Source organism: Cnephaeus nilssonii (assembly GCF_951640355.1).
Source record: "Cnephaeus nilssonii genome assembly, chromosome: 17".
In the NCBI taxonomy this organism is placed as follows: Eukaryota; Metazoa; Chordata; class Mammalia; order Chiroptera; family Vespertilionidae; genus Cnephaeus; species Cnephaeus nilssonii.
The window spans coordinates 30,529,198-30,551,601 of NC_137088.1; the positions used below are offsets into that span (position 1 = coordinate 30,529,198).

General features: G+C 51.3%; 1 protein-coding gene across 1 annotated transcript in view; it reads left to right on the plus strand.

The window, feature by feature from the left end:
* The first annotated feature begins 13,938 nt into the window (after positions 1-13,938).
* The window catches only part of ESYT3 (extended synaptotagmin 3), a 41,416-nt gene continuing 32,950 nt past the window's right edge, over positions 13,939-22,404 (plus strand). The window contains exon 1 of the mRNA XM_079794466.1: positions 13,939-14,307. Coding sequence (XP_079650592.1) covers positions 13,963-14,307 — 345 coding nt within the window. The 5' untranslated portion in view covers positions 13,939-13,962. The remainder of the gene's footprint in view (positions 14,308-22,404) is intronic.

Sequence of the window (22,404 nt, forward strand, 5' to 3'; positions counted from 1 at the left end):
TCACAATGCTGGAGATTCATACTCTTGGGCTCTGTCCGACCTTCTCAACCAGAATCTGCATTTTAATGAGAACCCCAGGTGACTCAAGTACACTGAAGTTTGAGTACCACGGCCCTAGAACAGTGGTCAGCAAACTCATTAGTCAACAGAGCCAAGTATCAACAGTACAACGATTGACATTTCTTTTGAGAGCCAAATTTTTTAAACTTAAACTTCTTCTAACACCACTTCTTCAAAATAGACTCGCCCAGGCCGTGGTATTTTGTGGAAGAGCCACACCCAAGGGGCCAAAGAGCCGCATGTGGCTCGCGAGCCGCAGTTTGCCGACCACTGCCCTAGAACATCAGCTCAGCATCAGAATGAAATCCAGCCCTGGACTCCCTGTGCTTCGCGGCTCAGTTCAACCACGTGCAACCAGAAGAAGCTGCATGGGCATTCATCGCAACAATTCGAGTTTGCTCCTCTGTCTGCAGCAGCTGCAAGATTCTGCCGGGCGAAGGCAGCGAGCTCGGAAGTGTCCCGCAGTCAGCACGTGGTCCCCTTAACTATGGGAAGTTTTTACTCAATGGCAAGTGGGCTCCAGGTTTGCTTCTCAAGCCCTCTAGCGTTTTTCTTAAAATGTGGACGGCTGCCCGACTGGCATGGCTCAGTGGCTGAGCCTCCACCTAGGAACCAGGAGGTCACAGTTTGATTCCTGGTCAGGGCACATGCCCGGGTTGCAGGCTCGATCCCCAGTGTGGGGTGTGCAGTAGGCAGCTGATCAATGAGTCTCTCTCATCATTGATGTTTCTATCTATCTCTTTCTCCCTTCCTCTCTGGAATCAATTTTTAAAAAATAGTTCTTTTTTTAAAAAAAAAAGGAGAAAAAAATGTGGACAAGGATGTTCAATGTAAAGAACAAGAGAACTCGAACAATCGGAGGTGAAAACAGTGTGGCCCTGTTCTTCGGGCACACTGAGGGGAGCTGCTCTGTGCCAACCACTCTCAGGCCCCGGGCCTTGCACTTTCGAGGCTCGAACATCGTGCCAAGTAGCTCATTACATGCTAATGTGGGAAGTAAACCAAGAAAAGAAGGCTGAGTTTACAGGGATCCAAGAACTGATGGATGCACCCTGGCAGCGAGGTGTAAGCCGTGCCCTCTGGCTCACGCCCAGCTTCCTGGCCAGGCATGGCGCCGGCACCTGAGCGGATGAGCGGAGGTGAAATACCTGGGTGAGTGCTTCTCCAGGTCTGGTCCCCAGCCCAGCAGCTTCAGCGTCGCTGAGAACTCGTAGGACATACAAATCCCCTGGCCCCGTCTCAGACCCGCTGAGTGAGAAATTCCGCAGGGAGGGGGGTTTGTAAGCCCTGCAGGAGATTCCCGTCTCCCTCGGTTCTGAGAGCCCCTGAATTAAAGTGAAAACCCCATCACACGCAGGCCAATGGCAGCTGGTTCGTTCTCGCCTGCAAGACAGCAGCTGGCTGTCTGGACCCAGGGGCCCAGGTCCTTCCTGCATCGGAACCCCAGGGGCCCCCGCGCATGCAGAATTGTGTGTATTCCGGGGAAACAATCATGTTATCCGTCCTCACGGTGCCACCCACCGTGTGTTACCCAGAGAAAAAATGAGCTGACCCCTGGACCGTCCTTTTCCAACTTCAGGCCCTTCTGGCAGTTTCACGGCCGCTGAGAGCGGGAAGAGGAAATGAAAGGAGCAGAGATCCAGCTCCCCTTCTAAGGAGCGCGGACCAAGTTCTTCACTTGGTTGGCACATCCCCGCACACGCCCCCACAGCATCCTGAGGGAGGGGCCGCCTCCCTTCTCCCAGTTCCCCCGAGTGACTCAGCGTGCGACCCACGCGTGACTCACCCACCGCCTCCCCCGCCGTGGTTAGCAGCACCTGCCACTCAGAATTGACAGAAGAGGAGAGGAAATGAGATGCTGTGACAGTCAGCCCGGGAAAGACTTGGTTGGGTAGGAACCCTGCAGGGAACGCAGGCAGAGGAGGGATGTGAGGCCGGTAGCAAAGCCACCTTGAGTCCAGTGCCATCACCTGGAATTCATAACCACCTACGCCAGTGGTTCGGAAAGGACTGTGTGTTAGTATTAGGGTCACTTCAGGAGGTTGGGGGGGAATCTCGAGGCTCAGGCCACACCCCCAGAGAATCGGGAACAATTGGCCTGGGTAGGGGCCCGGGGATGAAGACTTGCTGAAGCTCCCCAGGTGATTCGGCGGCACAGCCAGGGCGGAGACCATGAGAGGGTCCGTGGGGGTCTGGCCCCTTGAATACTATGCTTCTTGGTGATGACGGATTAATACAAGAAGCAACCGCCTGGAGGAACCCGTGCCTGAGGCTACGCAGGACGCCAGTTTCCCAGCCTTTGTAAGTGGGCATCTACCACAGGCATCTTCTCTTCTCATTGGTGCTCCCAGAGCCTGGCTTGACTGGCCACAATCTGTCCTGACACCTCATTCCTTCACGTCCCTTCCAGGTGTATGGAAGGCCGGGTGGCCCAAAGTTCACACCATGTTTATTAAAGGAATGGATAATGACTCCAGACACCAGCACGGGCCTCCAGGCCTTAAAACTGAAGTCAGACAGGCTCCCACTGCCCTTCTCCGCTCCCAACCCCATGGCCCATGGCGCCCCAAGGCCAGGTGCAGACTTCAGATGGTTCCCAAGGGTCAGGTGCTCAGTGATTTCCACTTCGTCTGTTCCACGGCCTCCCTGCCTCCGTTTCCACAAGGAAACCGCACTCTCAGTAACCCTCCCTGAGCCTTGCTGAGGACTCCGGGGTCCCAGGGCTGGTCCCTCTGCCGTCTGGGCCTCACAATTGGCCACCAGCCCATGCTCCATGAGACCCCCCACCAACCCCTGTCCTCCCCCACCGCCAGCCCCTCCCTCAGAGCCTCTCACCTCCGCTGGTTTGCCTTCCTTTGCTGTGATCCCATAATCCCTTCCTGGGCTGAAGTGTGGTTCCAGTGGTTACTAGGTAACCAAGGTTTCCCATTTGCTCAGGACTGAGGGCTTTTCTGGGACATGGACCTTCCGCACTAACACCAGCACAGTCCCGGGCACAACCATGTTCATATAACAACTCCTCCCTCCCCCCCCCCCAAAAAAAAAAAAAAGAAATAAGTCCAGTAGTTGGTCACCCTACTAGTAAGAATAAAACTTTCACCTTGTTCTAGAACAATACGAATCACTGTAAATTAGGTGGCAGTTCCCAAACTTTATCAACCATCACAGTCATCTAGGAGCTGGATAAATGCAGGCTTTTCTGAACCAGCCGGGCTGGGGCGGGGCCCCAGAATTGGTCCTTATCGAAACGTCTTGGGAATGTGATGTTGCTGGTCTGGTACCACGCTTTGCACGCCCTGAATTGGCTCATCCATGTCACACATTCACAGAGTGCCCTGCAGATGCTAGTGACCAGCGAACATTTTGTTGAGCCCTTACTGTAAGCCAGGCACTGTGCTGTTTAGACACAGCATCTCATGTAATCCCCACGGCAGGGACCCTGTGGTGGGTGATATGGCGCTTGTTTCATAGAGAGGAACCCCGAGGTCCAGGGAACCCAGGAGTGACTGAGCCTGAACTTGCACCCAGCTCTCTCCTCCTCGGTTTGCCACCACCCCCGCCATGGGGAGCACGAGCTCGTCCCAGCTGGCTGCCCCACCCTTTCCATTTTCACTTGTTTCAGGAAAATCTTTTGATGCATCTCCCACTTCCCCGCCTTCTTCCGAGTGAACTGAATGCAGATCAACTTCCCCTGGTGACTCAGCAGCAGCGTTTTGAACCTAGTTAGTTCACTGTCACTTTCCTGGGCATCTGCACTGGGCTTCCTCCCAGGGCCCAACACCCCCTCCAAAAAAAAAAAAATAAGTCCAGGTTTTTTGTTTTGCCTTTGTGGTTGGCATTGCTGAGCTTCTGACGTTTTTGGTGCACAGAGGCTGTGTGGGGCGGTGCCCAGGTCTAGCCCAGCTTTGCTGCTGGCTGATGACCTTAGGCAGGTTGCCCAACCACTCTATGCCTCAACTTCCTCATCTGTCAAATGGGGTTGATGCTAATAATTGTACTTTTAGCACTATTGGACTATTGTTGGGTTTGAATTAGATCTGTACTTTCAGAAGAAATGGCTGGCATAGAGAATCTCTAATTTAATGTTAGCCAAGATCCCAGAATCAGACCATTAAATGCTTTGGGAGTGCCTACTAGTAAGTACAGCCACCACTTAGTGAACACTTTACTAGTCACTGTGCTTTGCATGGGTCACCTCACTTAAGGTTGGGAGGAGCTGGGTGACTTGCCCAAGCACTCAGCCCAGTAAGCGGGGTGCCGGGATCCCATCCAGCAATATAGCATCCCCTCTGCCACCCTTGCAGGGCCGGTCTTAGGCTGGGCATCAGCAAGGAGGCTCAGCCTCTCTCCATCACCACTCTCCCTTGATCACTGGCCTGGAAGGCTCTGCCCTGCACCCCCATCTCTGGCCACAGCTCCTGCCCCCCAGCCACTCCCCTGTTTGCTTCACTCCCATGGCCCAATGGGCTTCCCCTGAAAGGCAGCCTCCACACCCCACTCACTCTGCCTGTTGCCCTCTCTTCTCTTGGGACCCAGGGCTACTCGGAGCTTTGCTTTCACCAGGCTCCACTTGTCAAACAATACAGTCCACCCACACGGTGGGCAAGTTGGCATTAGGCATCAAGAGGCTTAAAATTCTCTATCCTAACAATTCCACTCTCCCACAGAAATCATCAAAGATGCAAAGAATGATGAACCAAGCTGATCTTTGCATTCATAAGACAAACAATTGGAAATGATCTAAGTGAACAATAATTGAGGAAGGGTAAATAAATAATGGTATGCCCATAACATGGGATGTTGTCCAGCTATTAAGAGATGTGTGAACCAGCATAGGAACTATACATTTCCTGTACTTTTCATGATCCCTGGGTGTTATAACCATTTTTTAAATCTTCACTTAGTGGAAACGTGGAGAAAATGGCATCAACTTCTATTTATTTTCATTTATTTGACCACCAGTAAGATTGGACTTTTTATGGTTTTTCCATTTTTATTCCTTATAGAATGCCTACTTATGCCCTCTCTTCAATTTCCATTGGGGATTTTTTTTCTTATTTATTAGCTTTTACATATTAAGTTTACTGACCACTTATATGTTATATTTATTCCAAAATTTCCCAATGTAATTTCTCTCTTAATTTTATTTATAATTTATTTTTACACTATGTATTTTTTATTTTAAATGTTCAAAGTTCTCGTTTTATCCTTTATGATTTTTGTCTTTGGTGTAATGCTAATGAGGTCTTTTCTCATCCATATATATATGTGTGTGTGTGTGTATGTGTGTGTGTGATCCCATATATATTTATAATACCTTTATACCTTTCTCCCCCAGATGACTTTCTAGCCATTAAATAATACAATGGAATTGTTCACACTCCATACCATTATAGTGAAGATTAAATGTGTGAATTTTTGAAAGCTCTAGAGACAATCACTGGAACATAGTAGGTGCTGTATTATTAATGTAAACATTAATTCATTGGAGATTTATTCTGGAGTTGGATGTGAAATGGGTTTTAGCTTTGTGTTAAGCCAGTTGTCCCAACATTATTTATTCACTGGAAGCCCAGCGTGCGAAATCGCGCGGCCCCGCCCACCCACGCTGCTTTTTGGTCATTACGGCATTAGGGCCACAGGCCTTTTATAATATAGACCAGAGGCCCAGCGCATGATTAAATAGTGCACCTGTAGGGTCCCCTAGGCCTAACCTGCCATCAGGGCCACATCTGTGAAGCCTTGCATGCTCTGCAGATGCTGCCGGCACCCCGTGATGCTCCAGAAGTCCCACCTGCCGTGGGACCCAGAAGTCCTACCCACTGTGGCCCCTGCGGGACCCATCAATGCACCTCCTGGTGAGTCCAGTAGTTGGTCGTGATATGTCACGACCACAGGCCTTTTATCATACAGATAATACACCCTGTCCTCATCAAAAAGCTTATGCTGGCCTGGCCGGTGTGGCTCAGTGATTGAGCATCAACCTATGAACCAGAAGGTCATGGTTTGATTCCCAGTCAGGGTTATCCATGGTTGCAGGCTCCATCCCCAGTGTGGGGCATGCAGGAGGCAGCCAGTCAATGATTCCTTCTCATCATTGATGTTACTATCTCTCTCTCCCTCTCCCTTCCTCTTGGAAATCAATAAAAATACATTTTTTTAAAAAAGAAAAAAGCTTGTGCTGGAATGGGCAGAGCTCTGAGCTGGGGGAGAGGTTACTCCAAACGCCCTGCTCACTTTCCCCAGTGCCAAGTTCAAGAGCTTTGTCCCAACAGGTTTCCTAAGGATAGGGTGCAGAACCAACTGCTGTCTCCATTCCCAGCCCAGGCGCAGTGCCTCGTACCCTCAGTCTTTCTACAAATCCTTCACTTTGACCTCTGGAGACAGTGAGATTCCCGTTTGCTCTAACCACACTCCTCCCCGAGCCCGCTGAATCTTCTCGGCCAAGGTCACCAACCGCCCCCCAACCTAGTCAGCATCACCAGGGAGAGCCAGGCGAAGGACAGCCCTGTGTTTTGCACTGGACAGGAGTGAGGGGGTGAGGGGTTCTCTACCCACGGGGGGCCACCCAGCTAGGCTGTGTGGCCACTGCGGGTTCCTGGGTCCAATAAGGGCCCGGTTTCCATGGTCTGACGTGCAAACATGTTCATTGTTCTTCCTTCTTCTTCTTCACCTCTGTGAGGGCGTTTTTCAGAAGTGACACGTTTTCTCTGAGGGCCATGGTATCAAAGGTTAGGGCGGAGAGGGATCTATTGACAGAGATGCCTCTCTGTGTTAGGCTAAGAGCTGAAGGTCACTTTCTGAGGGCTCCTCTGTGCTGGCCTAGCCTAGACGGCACCATGCAGAGAGCATTCGAGCGAATGGCGCCCCCTGGCCCGCACAGCTGCCAAGACACGTGCTAAGAGTTTTCCTCTCGTCGCTTCTCCTTGAGTCTGATGAGGAGGAGCGAAACGCCCCTCAGGTGAGGGAACTGAGCTTCGCAGAAGTTAAATAACGCCCCCAGGTCTCACAGGCCTGAGTGGCACAGCGAGGACTCTGTGTGCCAGAGCTTCGTCACCTGAAAAACAGGGCTTGTGTGAGCATTTACCTCTGTGTTGGTTGTGAGGATTCAATGAGCTGATGCATTCAAAGAGCATAAAATACTGTCAGAAACATAGAAAGTTCTCAGTACCCGAGAGTTGGTATTTTAGCATTATTCTTGCGGTAGCTCCAGCTGGTATTATTACCCCCATTTGAGGTTCTCACCCTCCCACCCCTCCCTCCTGCAGCTGGCTGGAAGTGCGCCTGGGAAGTGCGACTAGTGTTGTTCTTGTCCACCAGGTGGCAGCACTGCAGAGCCAATGAGTCCATTTCCAGCCTCCTCTCTGTGTGGTTCCTAGGGAAGCCCTGTGCTCCCAGAGGCCCGGGGATATCAAAGGCCAGACCCTTCTGCCTGCCCAAGCTCCACCTCTACCGTGTGGGGCTTCCTGCCCTCTAGGTCTGCTTGCACCCAGATACATGTGCAGCCTGGGGACTCAGGGTCCGGACCGTAGCGAGTTCACAGTGTAGGTTTGCCAGGGTTCCCACAGGGCAGGCCTTCTTAGAAACTGTTTGATGAAGCCCTCTGGGTCTAAACCTCCCCACGGGCCAGGCTGGCTCCTCTGGACACTCCACACGACAGCCACGCCTTATCCTCACGGCTGATTTCAGTTGTCTTCTGGGGATGGGTTGCTCCATCTGCTTCAAGCTTCCCAGGTAAATACAAGGAAACGTGGGCCCCGGGAAGGAGCTGCAGACGTCCCACCCTGCGACCACCGACCACCTTAGCAGACCCCAAGTCCCTGACCCCTGATCTGTTCCCGGGGCAACCAGCATGTCACAGAATGTTGTGGGAGGACCTCAATCACAGATGCAGCCTCTTAACAGGCAGATTCCAAAGCACGGTGAGGTCCCAGGACCACAGCTACACATCACCTGGGAACTTGTAAAAAATGCAAATTCTCCCCAGTCAGAAACTCTGGGGCGGGGGCAGCAATCTGTGGCTAACAAGCCCTCCAGGTGACTGCGGCATTGGGGTTTGAGGCACACTGGCCTTCACTCCCTGCATCGCCTGTGGCTGCAGGATCCTGCTCCGCAGACATGGCCAAATGGCTCTCTCCAGAGGTCGGGTAGGTCTAAGTCATCATTGCTAAGGGGCCAAGTGTTGTGTCAATAGAGCGGTTAGTGGGTTGTGTGGTATGCCACCAGGCATGGTTGTGATAGGTATTTTCCCATAGGAAGGTGCTCAAAGCCATTGTGGTTTCAGTGTTTATCTTGATGAAAATGTGTAATGTTTTCATTGCAGTTGCTTAGCAAACAGGACTCTGACTTGTGACAGGGGACTTCACAGATGATCAGATTTCATGGTCTATCTTGTTTCCGACAGCTTTACAATTGTTCTCCTCCGAGGCAGGCAAGGGGAGGTTGCCCTGAGGCATTGATGCGTTACAGTGTGAAGGGGGAGGAGATGCAGGCCCTGCCCTGCACCTCTCTCCCCCCCCCCCCCCACTAATGTTGATGAGAGCCCCTGCCCCGGGGAGGACCAGGCTTGGGATGGGGCAGCATGGTTCCTGGAGGAGGGAGAGGTGCCAGCCCATTCTTTTAGAAGCTCCCAATCTCAGATAGATTATAGACGTTTGACAGGAAGTGTGACCTGTTCATTCCTTTCCCTGCCGGTCACCTCCCAGAGAGGGACTTCATAGAACTCAGCATTGCCATCCAGATCCCAACACCCCCACCGCCCCCCACCACACACACATGCAGTGAGAGAGGAAACACAGACTTGTTTCTTCTGAAAATGGAGCTGTAGCATCATGTGAACAAGGCTGTCTCAATGATGCTGGCAGCTGACAGAAAGTAGATATTTTTTTTCTAATTACAAATAAACTTGTATGTTTCTCAGAAACCCTCAACCCACTTCTTATGATTCTATGGATAGAAGTGTGAGTGAGTTGAATAATGGCCCCAAAAAGATAAGCCCAAGTCCTAACCCCCAGAACCTATGAATGTGACTTTATTTGGAATTAGTATCTTTGGAAAGATGATCAAGTTAAAGATCTGATGATGAGATTATCATGAGATTTAGAGTGGGTCCTGAATCCATTGTCTGGGGTCCTCATAAAATAAAGGAGACAAGGTCAGAGACACAGGGAGGGGGAAAGCTGTGTGATGACAGAGAGAGGCAAAGCTTGAAGGGTTGCATTTCCAGGCTAGGGAACACCAAGGATTGCTGACAGCTGCAAGGAGCTACGAGACAACCCCGGCCAGGTAGTTCATTGGTTAGAGCATTGTCCAGTCCCCCAAGGTTGTGGCGTTTCTCGTGTGGGAAGTTTTAAATTACAAATTCAATTTTTGAAATGATACAGAGCTATCCAAATTTTCTGTTCCTTCTTGGGCCAGTTGTGGTAGTTTTTGTCTTTGAAAGATTTTGTCCGTCCAAGTTTTTTGGCATAAAGTTGTTCATCATATTCTATTCTCATTATTGTTTTAATGTCTGTAGAGACTACAGTGATATCCCCGCTCTCATTCTTAATATTAATATTTTATGTCTTCCTTCTTTTTGTCCTTGTCCTTGATCCTAAGCTTACGACTTTTATTGATATTTTCAAAGAACCAGTTTTTGGTTTCATTGATTTCACAATTGTTGGTCTATGTTCTATTTCATTAATTGCTGCACTTGTCTTTATGATTTCTTTCCTTCCTCTTTAGTTTCAATTTGCACTTCTTTCACCAATTTCTTGCAGTAGAGACACCGATCATTGGCTTTACATTTTTCTTCTTTCTAACATAAGCATTTAAAACTAGACTTTTCCTTTTAGCATTGCTTTAGCTGCATCTCACAAAATGCGATGTGTTGTGTTTTATCATTAGAAAAATATTTTCCAATTTTCCTTGTGGGTTTTTTTTCTTTGACCCATGGATTAGATAGAAGTGTTTTAATTTTCAAATATTTCAGGTTTTTCTAGTTATCTTATTATTGAGCTCTGATTTAATATAGCTGTGGTTGGAGGATATACCCTGTATAATTTCAACCCTTTTACTTAAATGGCTTAGCATATGGGGCACCATGCACACTTGAAAAGTATAGAGTTGGCCATTTGTGGTATAGTGTCCTATACGTGTCATTTAAGTCACAGTGTGATGGTGCCATTCAGATTTTCTAAATCTTTGCTGATTTTATTGTCTAAGTCTACCTATATTGAGGAAGAAGTGTTAAAACCCCCAATTATGATTGAAGAATTGTTGATTCTCCCTTTGCTTGATTTTTTTAATGGTAGAAGGAGGAAAAGGAAATAGCAGATGGAACAAAGAGCAGACAGCAGAGTGAAACCCAAATATGCCACTTGCTACCTTACATCCAAGAGGACTAAACATGACAATTAAAGACAGAGATTGTCTGACTAGTTTTTAAAAATACCCAACTTTATGCATACGAGACACTTTACTATAAGAACACAGATGAGTTGAAAATAACAGGTTGGAAAGAGATATTGTCACACACACAGTAGCACCAGAAAGCTGGAGTGATTATATTCAGATCCGGCAAAAGAGACTTCAAGACAAGGAGAACCTTCAGAGATAAGCAGTGACATTTTATAATAATAAAATGGTGAATTTAGAAGGGAAACATGTTATAAATGTGTATGAGCCCAATTTCTGCTTTAAAACACACGAAGCAATATTTGACAGAACTCAAAGAAGAAACAGACAAATCAAACCCTGTTCTTAGTAACTTGTAGAATAGCTAGACAAAAAAATGTGTAACGATGTGGAAATTCTGAACAATACTATCAATCTTCTTGATCTAAATGACACATAAAATATTATACCCAACAAGTACAGAATACACCATTTTTTAAATTTTTTCTTGATTGTTGACAGTATTACAGTTGTCTCCCATTTTCTCCCCTTTGCCTCCCTCCACCCAACCCCCACCCCACCCCAGGGCTTCCCCATACTATTGTCCATGTCCATGGGTTATGCATATATGCATATGTGTTCTTAGGTAATCTCTTCCTAGTCCCTCCCCACCCCCACCCCCACTGAGATCTGTTATTCTGTTCCATGCATCCATACCTCTGGCCCTATTTTGTCAGTTTATTTTGTTCATTAGATTGACATGTAAGTGAAATTATGTGATATTTGTCTTTCTCTAACTGGCTTACTTCACTTAGCATAATAGTCTCCAGGTCCATCCATGCTGTTTCAAAGGGTAAGAGATCCTTCTTTTTTTACAGCTGCATAGTATTCCATTGTGAAAGGTACCACAGCATTTTTATCCACTCATCTACTGATGAGCACTTGGGTTGTTTCCAGATCTTAGCTATTGTAATAATGCTGCTATGAACATATGGGTGTTTTGGGATTCTTAGGATATATTCCCAGAAGTAGGATTGCTGGGTCAAATGGGAGCTCCATTTTTAATTTTTTGAGGAGCCTCCATACTGTTTTCCACAGTGGCTGCACCCGTCTGCATTCCCACCAACAATACACTAGGGTTCGCTTTTTTCCCCACATCCGTACCAGCACTTGTTGTTTGTTGGTTTATTGACAGAGCCATTCTGGCTTGTGTGAAGTGATACTTCATTGTTGTTTTATTTATTTTATTTATTTCTATTTTTTTAATCCTCACTCAAGGATATTTTCCCATTGATTTTTAGAGAGAGTGGGAGAGAGAGGGAAAGACAGAGAGAAATATCGACGTGAGAGAAACACATCGATTGGTTGCCTCCTGCATGAGCCCTGACCATGGTCCACTCCGGGGAGGAGCCTGCAACCGAGGTACATGCCCTTGACCTGAATCGAACCCCAACCCTCCCATCTGCAGGCTGACGCTCTATCCACCGGGCAAAACTGGCTAGAGCCTTATTGTAGTTTTGATTTGCATCTCTCTGATGATTAGTGATGTTGAGCATTTTTTCATATGTCTATTGGCCAGCAATCAGTATGACCTCTTTGGAGAAGTGTTTATTCAGGTCCTTTGCCCATTTTTAAATTGGATTGTTTGTCTTCCTGGTGTTGTTGTATGAGGTCTTTACATTTTTTGGAAATTAACTCTTTATCAGATGTATCCTTGGCGAATATGTTTTCCCATACAGTAGGTTCCCGTTTCATTTTGTTGATGGTTTCTTTTGCTGTGCAGAAGCTTTATAGTTTGATGTCGTCCCATTTGTTTGTTTCCCTTGCCCTAGGCAATGTATCGGTGAAAATACTGCTACGTGAGATGTCTGATATTTTACTGCCTATGTTTTCTTCTAGGATTTTTATGGTTTTGTGACTTACATTTAAGTCTTTTATATCCATTTTGAGTTTATTCTTGTGTATGAAGAATACACCATTTTTTTTCAAGCATACATAGAACCAAGATAGACTATATGCTGGGCCATAAAAATCACCCTAGCTAAAACAGCCCTCTACCCCACTCCAGTCACTCTCTCTCACCACTTCTTCATAGCACCTTTCCTTACCTGCTCTTTTCTTTTAAAAAAATTATTTTTATTGATTTTAGAGAGGAAGGGAGAGGGATAGAGAGAGATAGAAACATCAATGATGAGAGAGAACCACCGATCAGCTGCCTCCTGCACGCCCCCCACTGGGGATCGAGCCGGCAACTCAGGCATGTGCCCTTGACTGGAATCGAACCTGGGACCCCTGTCCACAGGCCGATGCTCTATCCACTGAGCCAAACCAGCCAGAGCTCCTGCTCTTTTCTTGTTCTTAGATTGTTGTGCTCTGTCTTCCCACTAGAAGGTCAGCTCTGTGAGAGCAGGTGTTTCTTCTGTCCATCCTGAATCTCCGGTGCCGAGCATAGTGCCTGCCACTTAGCCAGTGGTTGTCCTCCTTTCCAAGGGCTGCCAGAACCAAGTGCCGCACACTGGGTGGCTGAAAACAACAGGAAGTTATTCTCTGCTGTTCTGGAGATTTACTGTCCGAGCTTGGAGATTTAGACCGTCACCTGCTCTGATCATTCACAGCGGGTTAGATAGAAACCCTGGGCTTCTTAACTGACCCCCAAGCTCCCCAGGGCTTGCTCATTTATCTGTTGTCATTCACCCATCACTTGTAATGCTGGGTGCCCCAGAGATGAGCAGGACTGGTCTGGCCCTCGGGAATTCCTGGTCCGATGATGCAAGGAATGAAGATCCAAAATAGCACCGGCACAGAGGCTGGGGAGTGAGGGGCAGAGGGTGTTGTGGTCACAGGAGGGTCCCTGAGCTCGGCCAGGTTGGGCGGGGGGCTAGGTCTCAGCTTTATAGATGCTAGAAAAAGCGATGCAGGGTTCTAGGGGCCACTTGGAGGGCTCAGACACAGATCAGGTCCACGCTGGGGCCGGGAGGCCCTCGAATGCCCAACCAAGAGTCTACACTAGAGTGTAGATGGGGTGTAGGAGACAGGTATTAGGTGATGTTTATCTATGACAAGCCATCTGTGCACAGGTCTCGGTGAGTCATACACTGCCTGGGGCAGCACCCGGTCCACCCAGGGTTTTCTAATCGGGTGTTGCAACTGCACCCGCCTCTGACGCCTGCGAGATGTTGATGTTGGAGGAAGCCCTTGCAAAAAAAAAAGGATCGTTTTTACACCCAGGCAAACTCCTGACCCCGCCCCCTTCCGCCTGGTCCCGCCCCTGGAGGCGGAGCCATCCTCGGCGGCGGGCTGGGAGCTGAGAGGCGCTGCCGGCCGCGCACTCCCAGGCCCGGCGCGAGTGTCCGCTGCTGGAGACCGCGAGCTCCGAGCGCCCGGACGGCGCCGGCAAGTCCCGCAGGGCAGGTGAGGCCTGGCAGTCCGGTTCTGGCGCCTGGAGCACAGATGTGTCCGGGCGTCGGCACGCACGGACCAGAGCCCAAGTGAAGCTTTCGGAAAAGGCACGACGGCGGCGAGGAGATGCCCGCGGAGAACCCCTGCGCCCCTGGCGCGCCCGAGGCGCCCGAGGCGCCCGACGCCCAGGGAACGCCGCGCGCGCCCGGCCCGGAGCCGCGCCTGTCCAGCCAGCTGCTGCCCGAGCTCTACGGCTTCGTGGCGCGCGTGCTGTTCTACCTGGCGCCGGTCTACCTGGCCGGCTACCTGGGGCTCAGCGTCACCTGGCTGCTGCTCGGCGCGCTGCTGTGGCGGTGGTGGCGCCGGAACCGCCGCGGGAAGCTCGGGCGCCTGGCGGCCGCCTTCGAATTCCTAGACAACGAGCGCCAGTTCATCAGCCGTGAGCTGCTGGGCCAGCACCTGCCGGCCTGGGTGAGCCGACCTGGCGGGCAGGGGGCGGAGGTGGGGGTTGGAGGCCCTTGGAGGTTCGGAAGGAGCCTGCGGTGCGCCGGGGGCCTGGGACGCGGGGACCCGAGGGAGGGCAGGAGCCAGGTGACCCGCACACCTGGTCCCCCACGGGCCCGGCTCAGATACCCCGGGGGCCGGGACCGTGCCCCTCCCGCCCCTCATTCTCACCCCCACCTCTGGTTCGGCTGCGCTGGGAGAGGGAACCTGGGTTTCATCGAAGGGCCCAGAGCCTGGGAGAGAAGTCACGGGCGGGCCACGCCCAGGAGGAAAACAAGGGCGCCCGGGCCTCTGCAGAGTCCCTCCGGAGGGAGGCGGCCCGCCTGTTGGTTCGAAGAAAGAACGCCGGGCGCCGCGCTGGTCGGGACCGAGGGGGAGGCAGGGCCGGAGGCGGTGGTGCGGGGAGGGGGCTGAGCGGGGCTTCTCTCCTCCCTCTGCCTGGCAGGGAGGCTTCTGATGTGGGTAATGGGGCGCCCATTCCTGGGATTAGGAGTCCAGGATGAGAAGCAGGTCTGCCTGAACACCTGTGAAGAGTATGCAGATAGGTGTAAATGTGGACACCTGTGAACAGTATGCAGATAGGTGTAAATGTGGACACCTGTGAACAGTATGCAGATAGGGGTAAATGTGGACACCTGTGAACAGTATGCAGATAGGGGTAAATGTGGACACCTGTGAACAGTATGCAGATAGGGGTAAATGTGGACACCTGTGAACAGTATGCAGATAGGGGTAAATGTGGACACCTGTGAACAGTATGCAGATAGGGGTAAATGTGGACACCTGTGAACAGTATGCAGATAGGGGTAAATGTGGACACCTGTGAACAGTATGCAGATAGGGGTAAATGTGGACACCTGTGAACAGTATGCAGATAGGTGTAAATGTGGACACCTGTGAACAGTATGCAGATAGGGGTAAATGTGGACACCTGTGAACAGTATGCAGATAGGTGTAAATGTGGACACCTGTGAACAGTATGCAGATAGGTGTAAATGTGGACACCTGTGAACAGTATGCAGATAGGGGTAAATGTGGACACCTGTGAACAGTATGCAGATAGGGGTAAATGTGGACACCTGTGAACAGTATGCAGATAGGGGTAAATGTGGACACCTGTGAACAGTATGCAGATAGGGGTAAATGTGGACACCTGTGAACAGTATGCAGATAGGGGTAAATGTGGACACCTGTGAACAGTATGCAGATAGGTGTAAATGTGGACACCTGTGAAGAGTATGCAGATAGGGGTAAATGTGGACACCTGTGAACAGTATGCAGATAGGTGTAAATGTGGACACCTGTGAACAGTATGCAGCTAGGTGTAAATGTGGACACCTGTGAACAGTATGCAGATAGGTGTAAATGTGGACACCTGTGAACAGTATGCAGATAGGTGTAAATGTGGACACCTGTGAACAGTATGCAGATAGGGGTAAATGTGGACACCTGTGAACAGTATGCAGATAGGGGTAAATGTGGACACCTGTGAACAGTATGCAGATAGGGGTAAATGTGGACACCTGTGAACAGTATGCAGATAGGTGTAAATGTGGACACCTGTGAAGAGTATGCAGATAGGGGTAAATGTGGACACCTGTGAACAGTATGCAGATAGGTGTAAATGTGGACACCTGTGAACAGTATGCAGATAGGTGTAAATGTGGACACCTGTGAACAGTATGCAGATAGGGGTAAATGTGGACACCTGTGAACAGTATGCAGATAGGTGTAAATGTGGACACCTGTGAACAGTATGCAGATAGGTGTAAATGTGGACACCTGTGAACAGTATGCAGATAGGGGTAAATGTGGGCTTTCGGACCCGCCGCAGGAAGGTTTACAAGCTGGGGGGAGGGGCGAAACGTGGAAAACCTGGGAACTACCCCGTCGAATATTCTTCTCCATCCTCTGCCTCCTGAAGACGAAGAGACCCGGCTCTGGGGACGCGGGGGCAGCGTGCCCCTTGCCCGCGATGCTGCAGCCCAGGTGCCTCTGTCTGACATACTGCGGCTCCAGGCCGCCTTGCCCATCTTGAGAGCTGATTTCCTCCCATGGAAGTGGGGCGGATGGCTTATGGCCCCCTTTGATATCAGATTAACATGGCAAACCCGTAGTTGGGGATTGAAGAAAAGCTGGGGGTCTCCACGGCCTCGGATGTGGCTGCCACACTGGGCACCCCTCCTCTGACTCACACCGGCCTGTGAGGGGCAGAGGCCAAGGCCAGGTGGGGCTGAGCAGAGACGCCCTCCCTCTCCCCGGCCGGGACTTGGCGCTCAGTTCTCACTGCAGCAGCCTTTCCTGAGCTGCTGCCTCCGGGTGATCTTAGACATTGTCCTCCCTGTTGGGGCTCCTTGTCCCCACCTGTGAAAACTGCAGACAGCCCCCTGGGCCTCCCCGGTTCCCTTCCCTGGAAGATACAGCTCGAGGGATGCTTCCGCCTGAGAAGGTTGTGAGTGAAGAACCTGTGGACCCCCTTGTCCTGTGACTGTGGCTGGGGCACAGGGAGAGAGCAGGCGGGGTCTCCCCGGCTCAGCCCCTGGACAGGAGGGGCTGCCGTGTGAGTGCTCCTCGCACCCAGCTTTTAGGGCTGTTTTTGGAGGAATGGAGAGCTGCCTCGGTCAGCCCTCCCTGCCAGGCTGAGGCCTGGGGGACGGCGGGGTGACAGGAGTGGGGTCCTGGGTGCTGCAGAGCTGGTGACATCCAGCGCACCCTCATGCAGCTGCAGCCTGGAACGCGTTTCCCCAGCAGCTGTGTGAGGTGAGTGTCTGAAAGCTGCCCGTTCAGAGCCAGCGATGAGGGCTGGGGGCGGGGGGGGGGGGGTATTCTCAGTCCCTGGCCTCCTGACCCTGCCTTCCTCATAGGAAACTCGTTCCCAAGGGTCCGAGCAGCACGTGTGTGTCTCGGAGCTGGATGACCGCAGGGGGCGGAGCAGTAGGAGGGGTGTGCAGAGTGGGGGCTGTCCAGGCTCCCCCTGCCCCCCCCTCCCCCACCGGCTCTGCTGGGCCCGGCCTGTAGGTTCAGGGACTCCAGCCGTGGTGCTCCAGCATCCACTTCCCTTCTGACCCTCAGCATCGCTCCTCCATGCTCTGGGCTCCTCAAGACCCTCCTGGGGGAAATTTGGCTGCTGCTCTGCCCCCCCCCTCCCTCCCGTGGAAGGGTCCTGGTGGGAGCCGGGCAGGCCGCACTCCTGGGTTCGTGCAGCGGGCCCCTTCGCAGCTGCATGCAATGATGCTTATTCATCGAGCCCGTGCCCAGTGCTCAGGTGGCTGATTGGTTTGATATTTGTTTTGCTCCTGCCACGAGTGGGCCAGTTTGGGGAATGAGGACCTGAGGTCAGGTGGAGAGAGGAAAAAACTGTCAGAAAACGTGGCGTTTTGTCTGTCTGTGGTCTCGGGCCTGGCCGGGCTAGCTCCTCTGCCGGCCGATAGCAGCCCGTTGGCAGCCTTGTTAGGCACAGGGCACCCTTGTGCAGCTGCTGGGGTGCGGTGAGCTGATGTGATTGGTGGCAGGTCTGGGCTTGGAGTCTGTGCTCATTCATTGGGGACCTTGCGAAGGTCCCCTGTCTTCTCTGGGTCCCTGACTTCTCTCTGGACATGATGAGGACTTAGGAGCCCGCCATGATTAATCCGTCCCCGTTGGCTTTTCTCTGGTGCCCCCTGCCCGGAGGACCCTGTTCCCCAAACTCTCTGCCTACCCCCCACCTAATTGGGTGCATCTGGTGGATGACGGCTGACAGGCGAGCCATTCCCCTGAAGTGGTGAGCATCCCAAGGCTCACGGCAGCATCCCTGCGATGCTGGGCCACTGGGATGGCCCCTCGAAGCCCCGCAGCCAGCCGTCCAGGCGGACAGCCAAGCTGAGTGCTTTCCTTTGGGAGTTGGGCATTCCTCCTTTGGGTGGAGCCCCAGTTTTCCAGGGCCCAGGCTCTCACGGTCCGTCCGGTGCTGAGACGGTTGTTAATCAGGGGAAGAAAATGCGACGACAGCTCTGAGCTAGGCTGGGCACTCTGATTGCATTTCACAGCTCACTTCTCGGAGCTCATGTGTGGAACCTGGTTTTGAACATCAGGACTGGTTGGGGGCCACTTGGAACTGGGGGACTTCCTACCCATGAGGCCCCCGAGGCCCGGTGAGGTCATTCATGTGGCTCGGAGTCAGGCCCGTCCTCAGGAGGCAGGAGGCAGGCAGGTTTTAGTCAGGCCCCAGGGTCTCTGCCCCATGTCTTAGCGATGCTTCATGGGCTTCCCGGGCCCTGGGCCAGGATTGGGCAAGCGAGGAGCAGAATGTGGGCCTCCCCACCTCCCAGCCCAGCACAGGGATCTAAGGCATCCTTGACTCAGTTGGCAAACATCTACTGAGGGCTTGCAGGATGCCAGGCTCAGTGCCACAGGCTGGCCCACAACACGAGTGACACAAGGTCCCCGCCCTGGAGGGACCCCGGGGCTAGGTGGCTTCACCCCGAGAACAGCCTTTCCTGATACAGGGTGATGAGTCTACAGGCAGCAGTGCAAGGCTCTGCGAAGGCCGGGGCGGGCTCCGGCCCAGGGCAGACTGGCTCAGGTGGCCTCCTAGGAGGAAGTGGCACTTAGGGGTTCCTGGCTGCCGGAGGGGTGGGCGTGGCTCAGCTGTTAGGGGGAAGGGCAGTGCCTAGAGCTCAGTGGAATCATGATGTTAGGGTGTTTTTCTCTGCCTGCTCGCTCTTTCCTCCCCTTGCTTTCTGTGGCACAAATGATAACAATCCCTTTGTAAAAGAATTGAGGTCGGTAGGTTACTGGTAAGAATTTGGTGTTCTCCCCGGAGTGACAGCTGTGACTATGGAGCCCAGTCAGGAACCCCATGGGGCACAGGAGCCACCTTCTTCCAGGGCCTGAGCAGGTCCCCCAGCCTGGAGCCCTGCGCTCTCACCTCCCACACTCTCCCCCTGCAGGGCCAGGGCCGCCGGGAGCTTGTTAAAGATGCAGGTTTCCAGGCTCTGCCCCAGGCCTCCTGACGCAGCCTTGCTGGGGCTCTACCCACGAGCCCATGTTTCTCTGAGCTCTCCGGGTGGTGGTTATGCAGAAAAGTTCGAGAGCCACTGCCCGAGTCTAGCCCTTTGCATCGCCACGTGCTGTGGGTGTCTCCCCGCCCGCTGGTCCCAGATACTCCCAGCTCCTGGGGAACTGGGGCAAAAGCTCAGTGAGGTGAGGGCTCAGTCTGAGAGCGAGCCTCCTGTCTTCGGCCGCCTTCCCTTCCGTGGCCTGGTGAGGGGAAGACACAGAGGCCCTGACCGGGCCCCTTAGCCGCACCTCACTGGGGAGCGCCCCTCTGGGGCAGACTTTCTCAGGGCGCTCACAGGCATTGGGCCCACCTGTCTGTGGCCGCCTTTGGGGGGCACAGCTCCCTCAGCCAGTCAGCAGAGGCCCGGGAAACAAGTCAACGGTCGTCCTTCCTCTGTGGCCTCAACCAGGTGACTGAACTTTCGCTCTGTCAGCCTCTCCCCACTTTTCACTCTCCCGTCTCGGTGGCCTCCCAACGTGCAGAGCTGGAGGCACCGAGAGACCCAGTAGAGAATTTGCTGGGCTTTGGGCCAGGCAGCGATGGGCACACAGCCCCGGTGACCTTGTTCCTGGCATGTCCCTGAGCTCAAAGGTGTCAGAGGGGTCTGTACCTCCAGGGTCTGTACAGCTTCCAACAAGTGACCACGTCTGAGCCAGGAAGGATACTGAGCACCTTACATGTATTGTCTGAGTTGCATTTCGTTTTCTCAGGAAATCTGTAGAGTGGGCAGTGCTGTACCCATCTTGTGGATGAGAAAACTGAGGTTAACAGAGGCTAAATTTTAAATGTGCAAAGAATAGGTTAGCAAGACACTAATAAATGGACTTTACTTTTATTTATTTATTTATTTATTTATTTAATATATTTTATTGATTTTTTACAGAGAGGAAGAGAGAGGGATAGAGAGTTAGAAACATCGATGAGAGGGAAACATCGATCAGCTGCCTCTTGCACACCCCCTACTGGGGATGTGCCCGCAACCAAGGTACATGCCCTTGACCGGAATCGAACCCGGGACCCTTGAGTCCGCAGGCCGACGCTCTATCCACTGAGCCAAACCGGTTTCGGCTACTTTTATTTTTTTAAATATATATTTTTATTGATTTCAGAGAGGAAGGGAGAGGGAGAGAGAGATAGAAACATCAATGATGAGAGAGAATCATTGATTGGCTGCCTCCTGCACACCCCTCACTGGGAACTGAGTCCGAAATCTAGGCATATGCCCTTGACCGGAATCGAACCCGCGACCCTTCAGTCCGCAGGCTGACGCTCTATCCACTGAGCCAAGCCGGCTAGGACGAATAAATGGACTTTAAATGTTGACATCTCAGGTGGAGGAGGGGGAGAGGAAATGAATGAGAAGATCTGAGTGCTGATCTTGGCAAGTGCACACTAGTCTCTGAGTTTTTACCTGTAAAATGGGCGTCGTTGTATTTTTGCGGTTCACCTTCTACAGCACTAGGAAGAACAAATAGAAATGTCTGAGGGCAGGCCCTCTGCTAACCTAGGCTTCCTATCTAAGAGGAAGCCGAGTGTGTAAAGCAGAGGAGCGCGTGGGGTGCGGGCAGCAGCGCAGCCCACACTCAGCTCCGGCACTCCATCCACCGCTGGTGATTTCAGGTAGCCTCCAGCCTTAGCTTTCTTATCTAGAAAATGGAGCTTGTTGACCTAAACATAAAAGGCCTCTCAAAGTAAGAGGCATCAAACATTTATCTGAGATCAAAGAATAGCTATTTGGGGAGCACTGATTCAGGCAGAAGCCCACATCATGTTTCGATTAGGAGACAAAGCCGATCGTACTTATGAGAAGGGGAAGGGGAACAATCACGTCAACAGGAGGAAGGCATTTCCGTGGCGCAGATAACGTAACACAGTGATGCGAATTCTAAGCAAGGTTTTGAATTTTCAGTCTGGTAGTCATCAGTCCGACAGTCATAATGTCTACTTTCTTGTTAGCTTTGCAAACCGTTTTTGGCGGCATAATGTTGCTTTGGGCCAAGTCCAAAGGAGGTTTTTGCCTGTTTTAACGTTCCAGAGGTTTGAGGTGTAAGTGTGCAAGGCCGTTCCTCTGGAATGGCAGCTCTGGCTCCATTTACTTCTTCAATTAATTTTTATAATCTAATAAGGGATTAAGGGGGGTATTAAATAACATGAGATAACAGGAGCTCAAAAGGGTTGAAAATAGGATTGGAGAAAGATGTACTGGGCAACTTTGAAACAAAGAAAGCAATTTTCATATTAGATAAAATAGAGTATAACTCAAATATATCATAAAGACAAAGAAAGATGTTATCTTCTATAACATCTTTAAAAGTGCAATATGCTACTTAGATTGGACAGCTGAATGACCTTCCGAACGTCATTCTGGACGTCCTTCCAGATGAAGCCGCAGGGGCCGAGGCAGAGGCGGTTAGGGGTGATCAGGCAGGCAGAGGCAAAGTGGTTAGGGGTGATCAGGCAGGCAGGCAGAGTGGTTAGAGGTGATGAGGCAGGCAGGTGAGTGGTTAGGAGCCAGCAGTCCCTGATTGTGAAAGGAACATCCCCCGAGGGGTCCCAGATTGCAAGAGGGTGCAAGCAGGGCTGAGAGACCTCCCTCCCCCCGCCCCCTGCATGAATTTCGTGCACCAGGCCTCTAGTAGTCTCATAAGAGTAGCCATAACTAAGAATATATAATCATGGCCATATATATTATATAATATAAACTTGAAATATAAACCAACAACTGAAAAACTGCACAGAGGAGATAAATCAATAGTTGGGCTTGAAAGTTTTCATACATTCTGCTCTGAAAATGAAAAATCAAGTAGACAAAGAGGAAACAAGAATAAAGAATATTAAAAGGACATGATTACTAACTTGATCACACATGGAACAGTCATAGGAATTAATCACGCAGTAAACCACAAGGGCATTATCAATATATTCCAATGAATTGTCACCCTATGGACTGTCCAGGCCACAAAGAAATTAGAAAACAATAATGAATGGATTGCTGTAGAAATCTCATGTGTAGACTTCTAAAAACA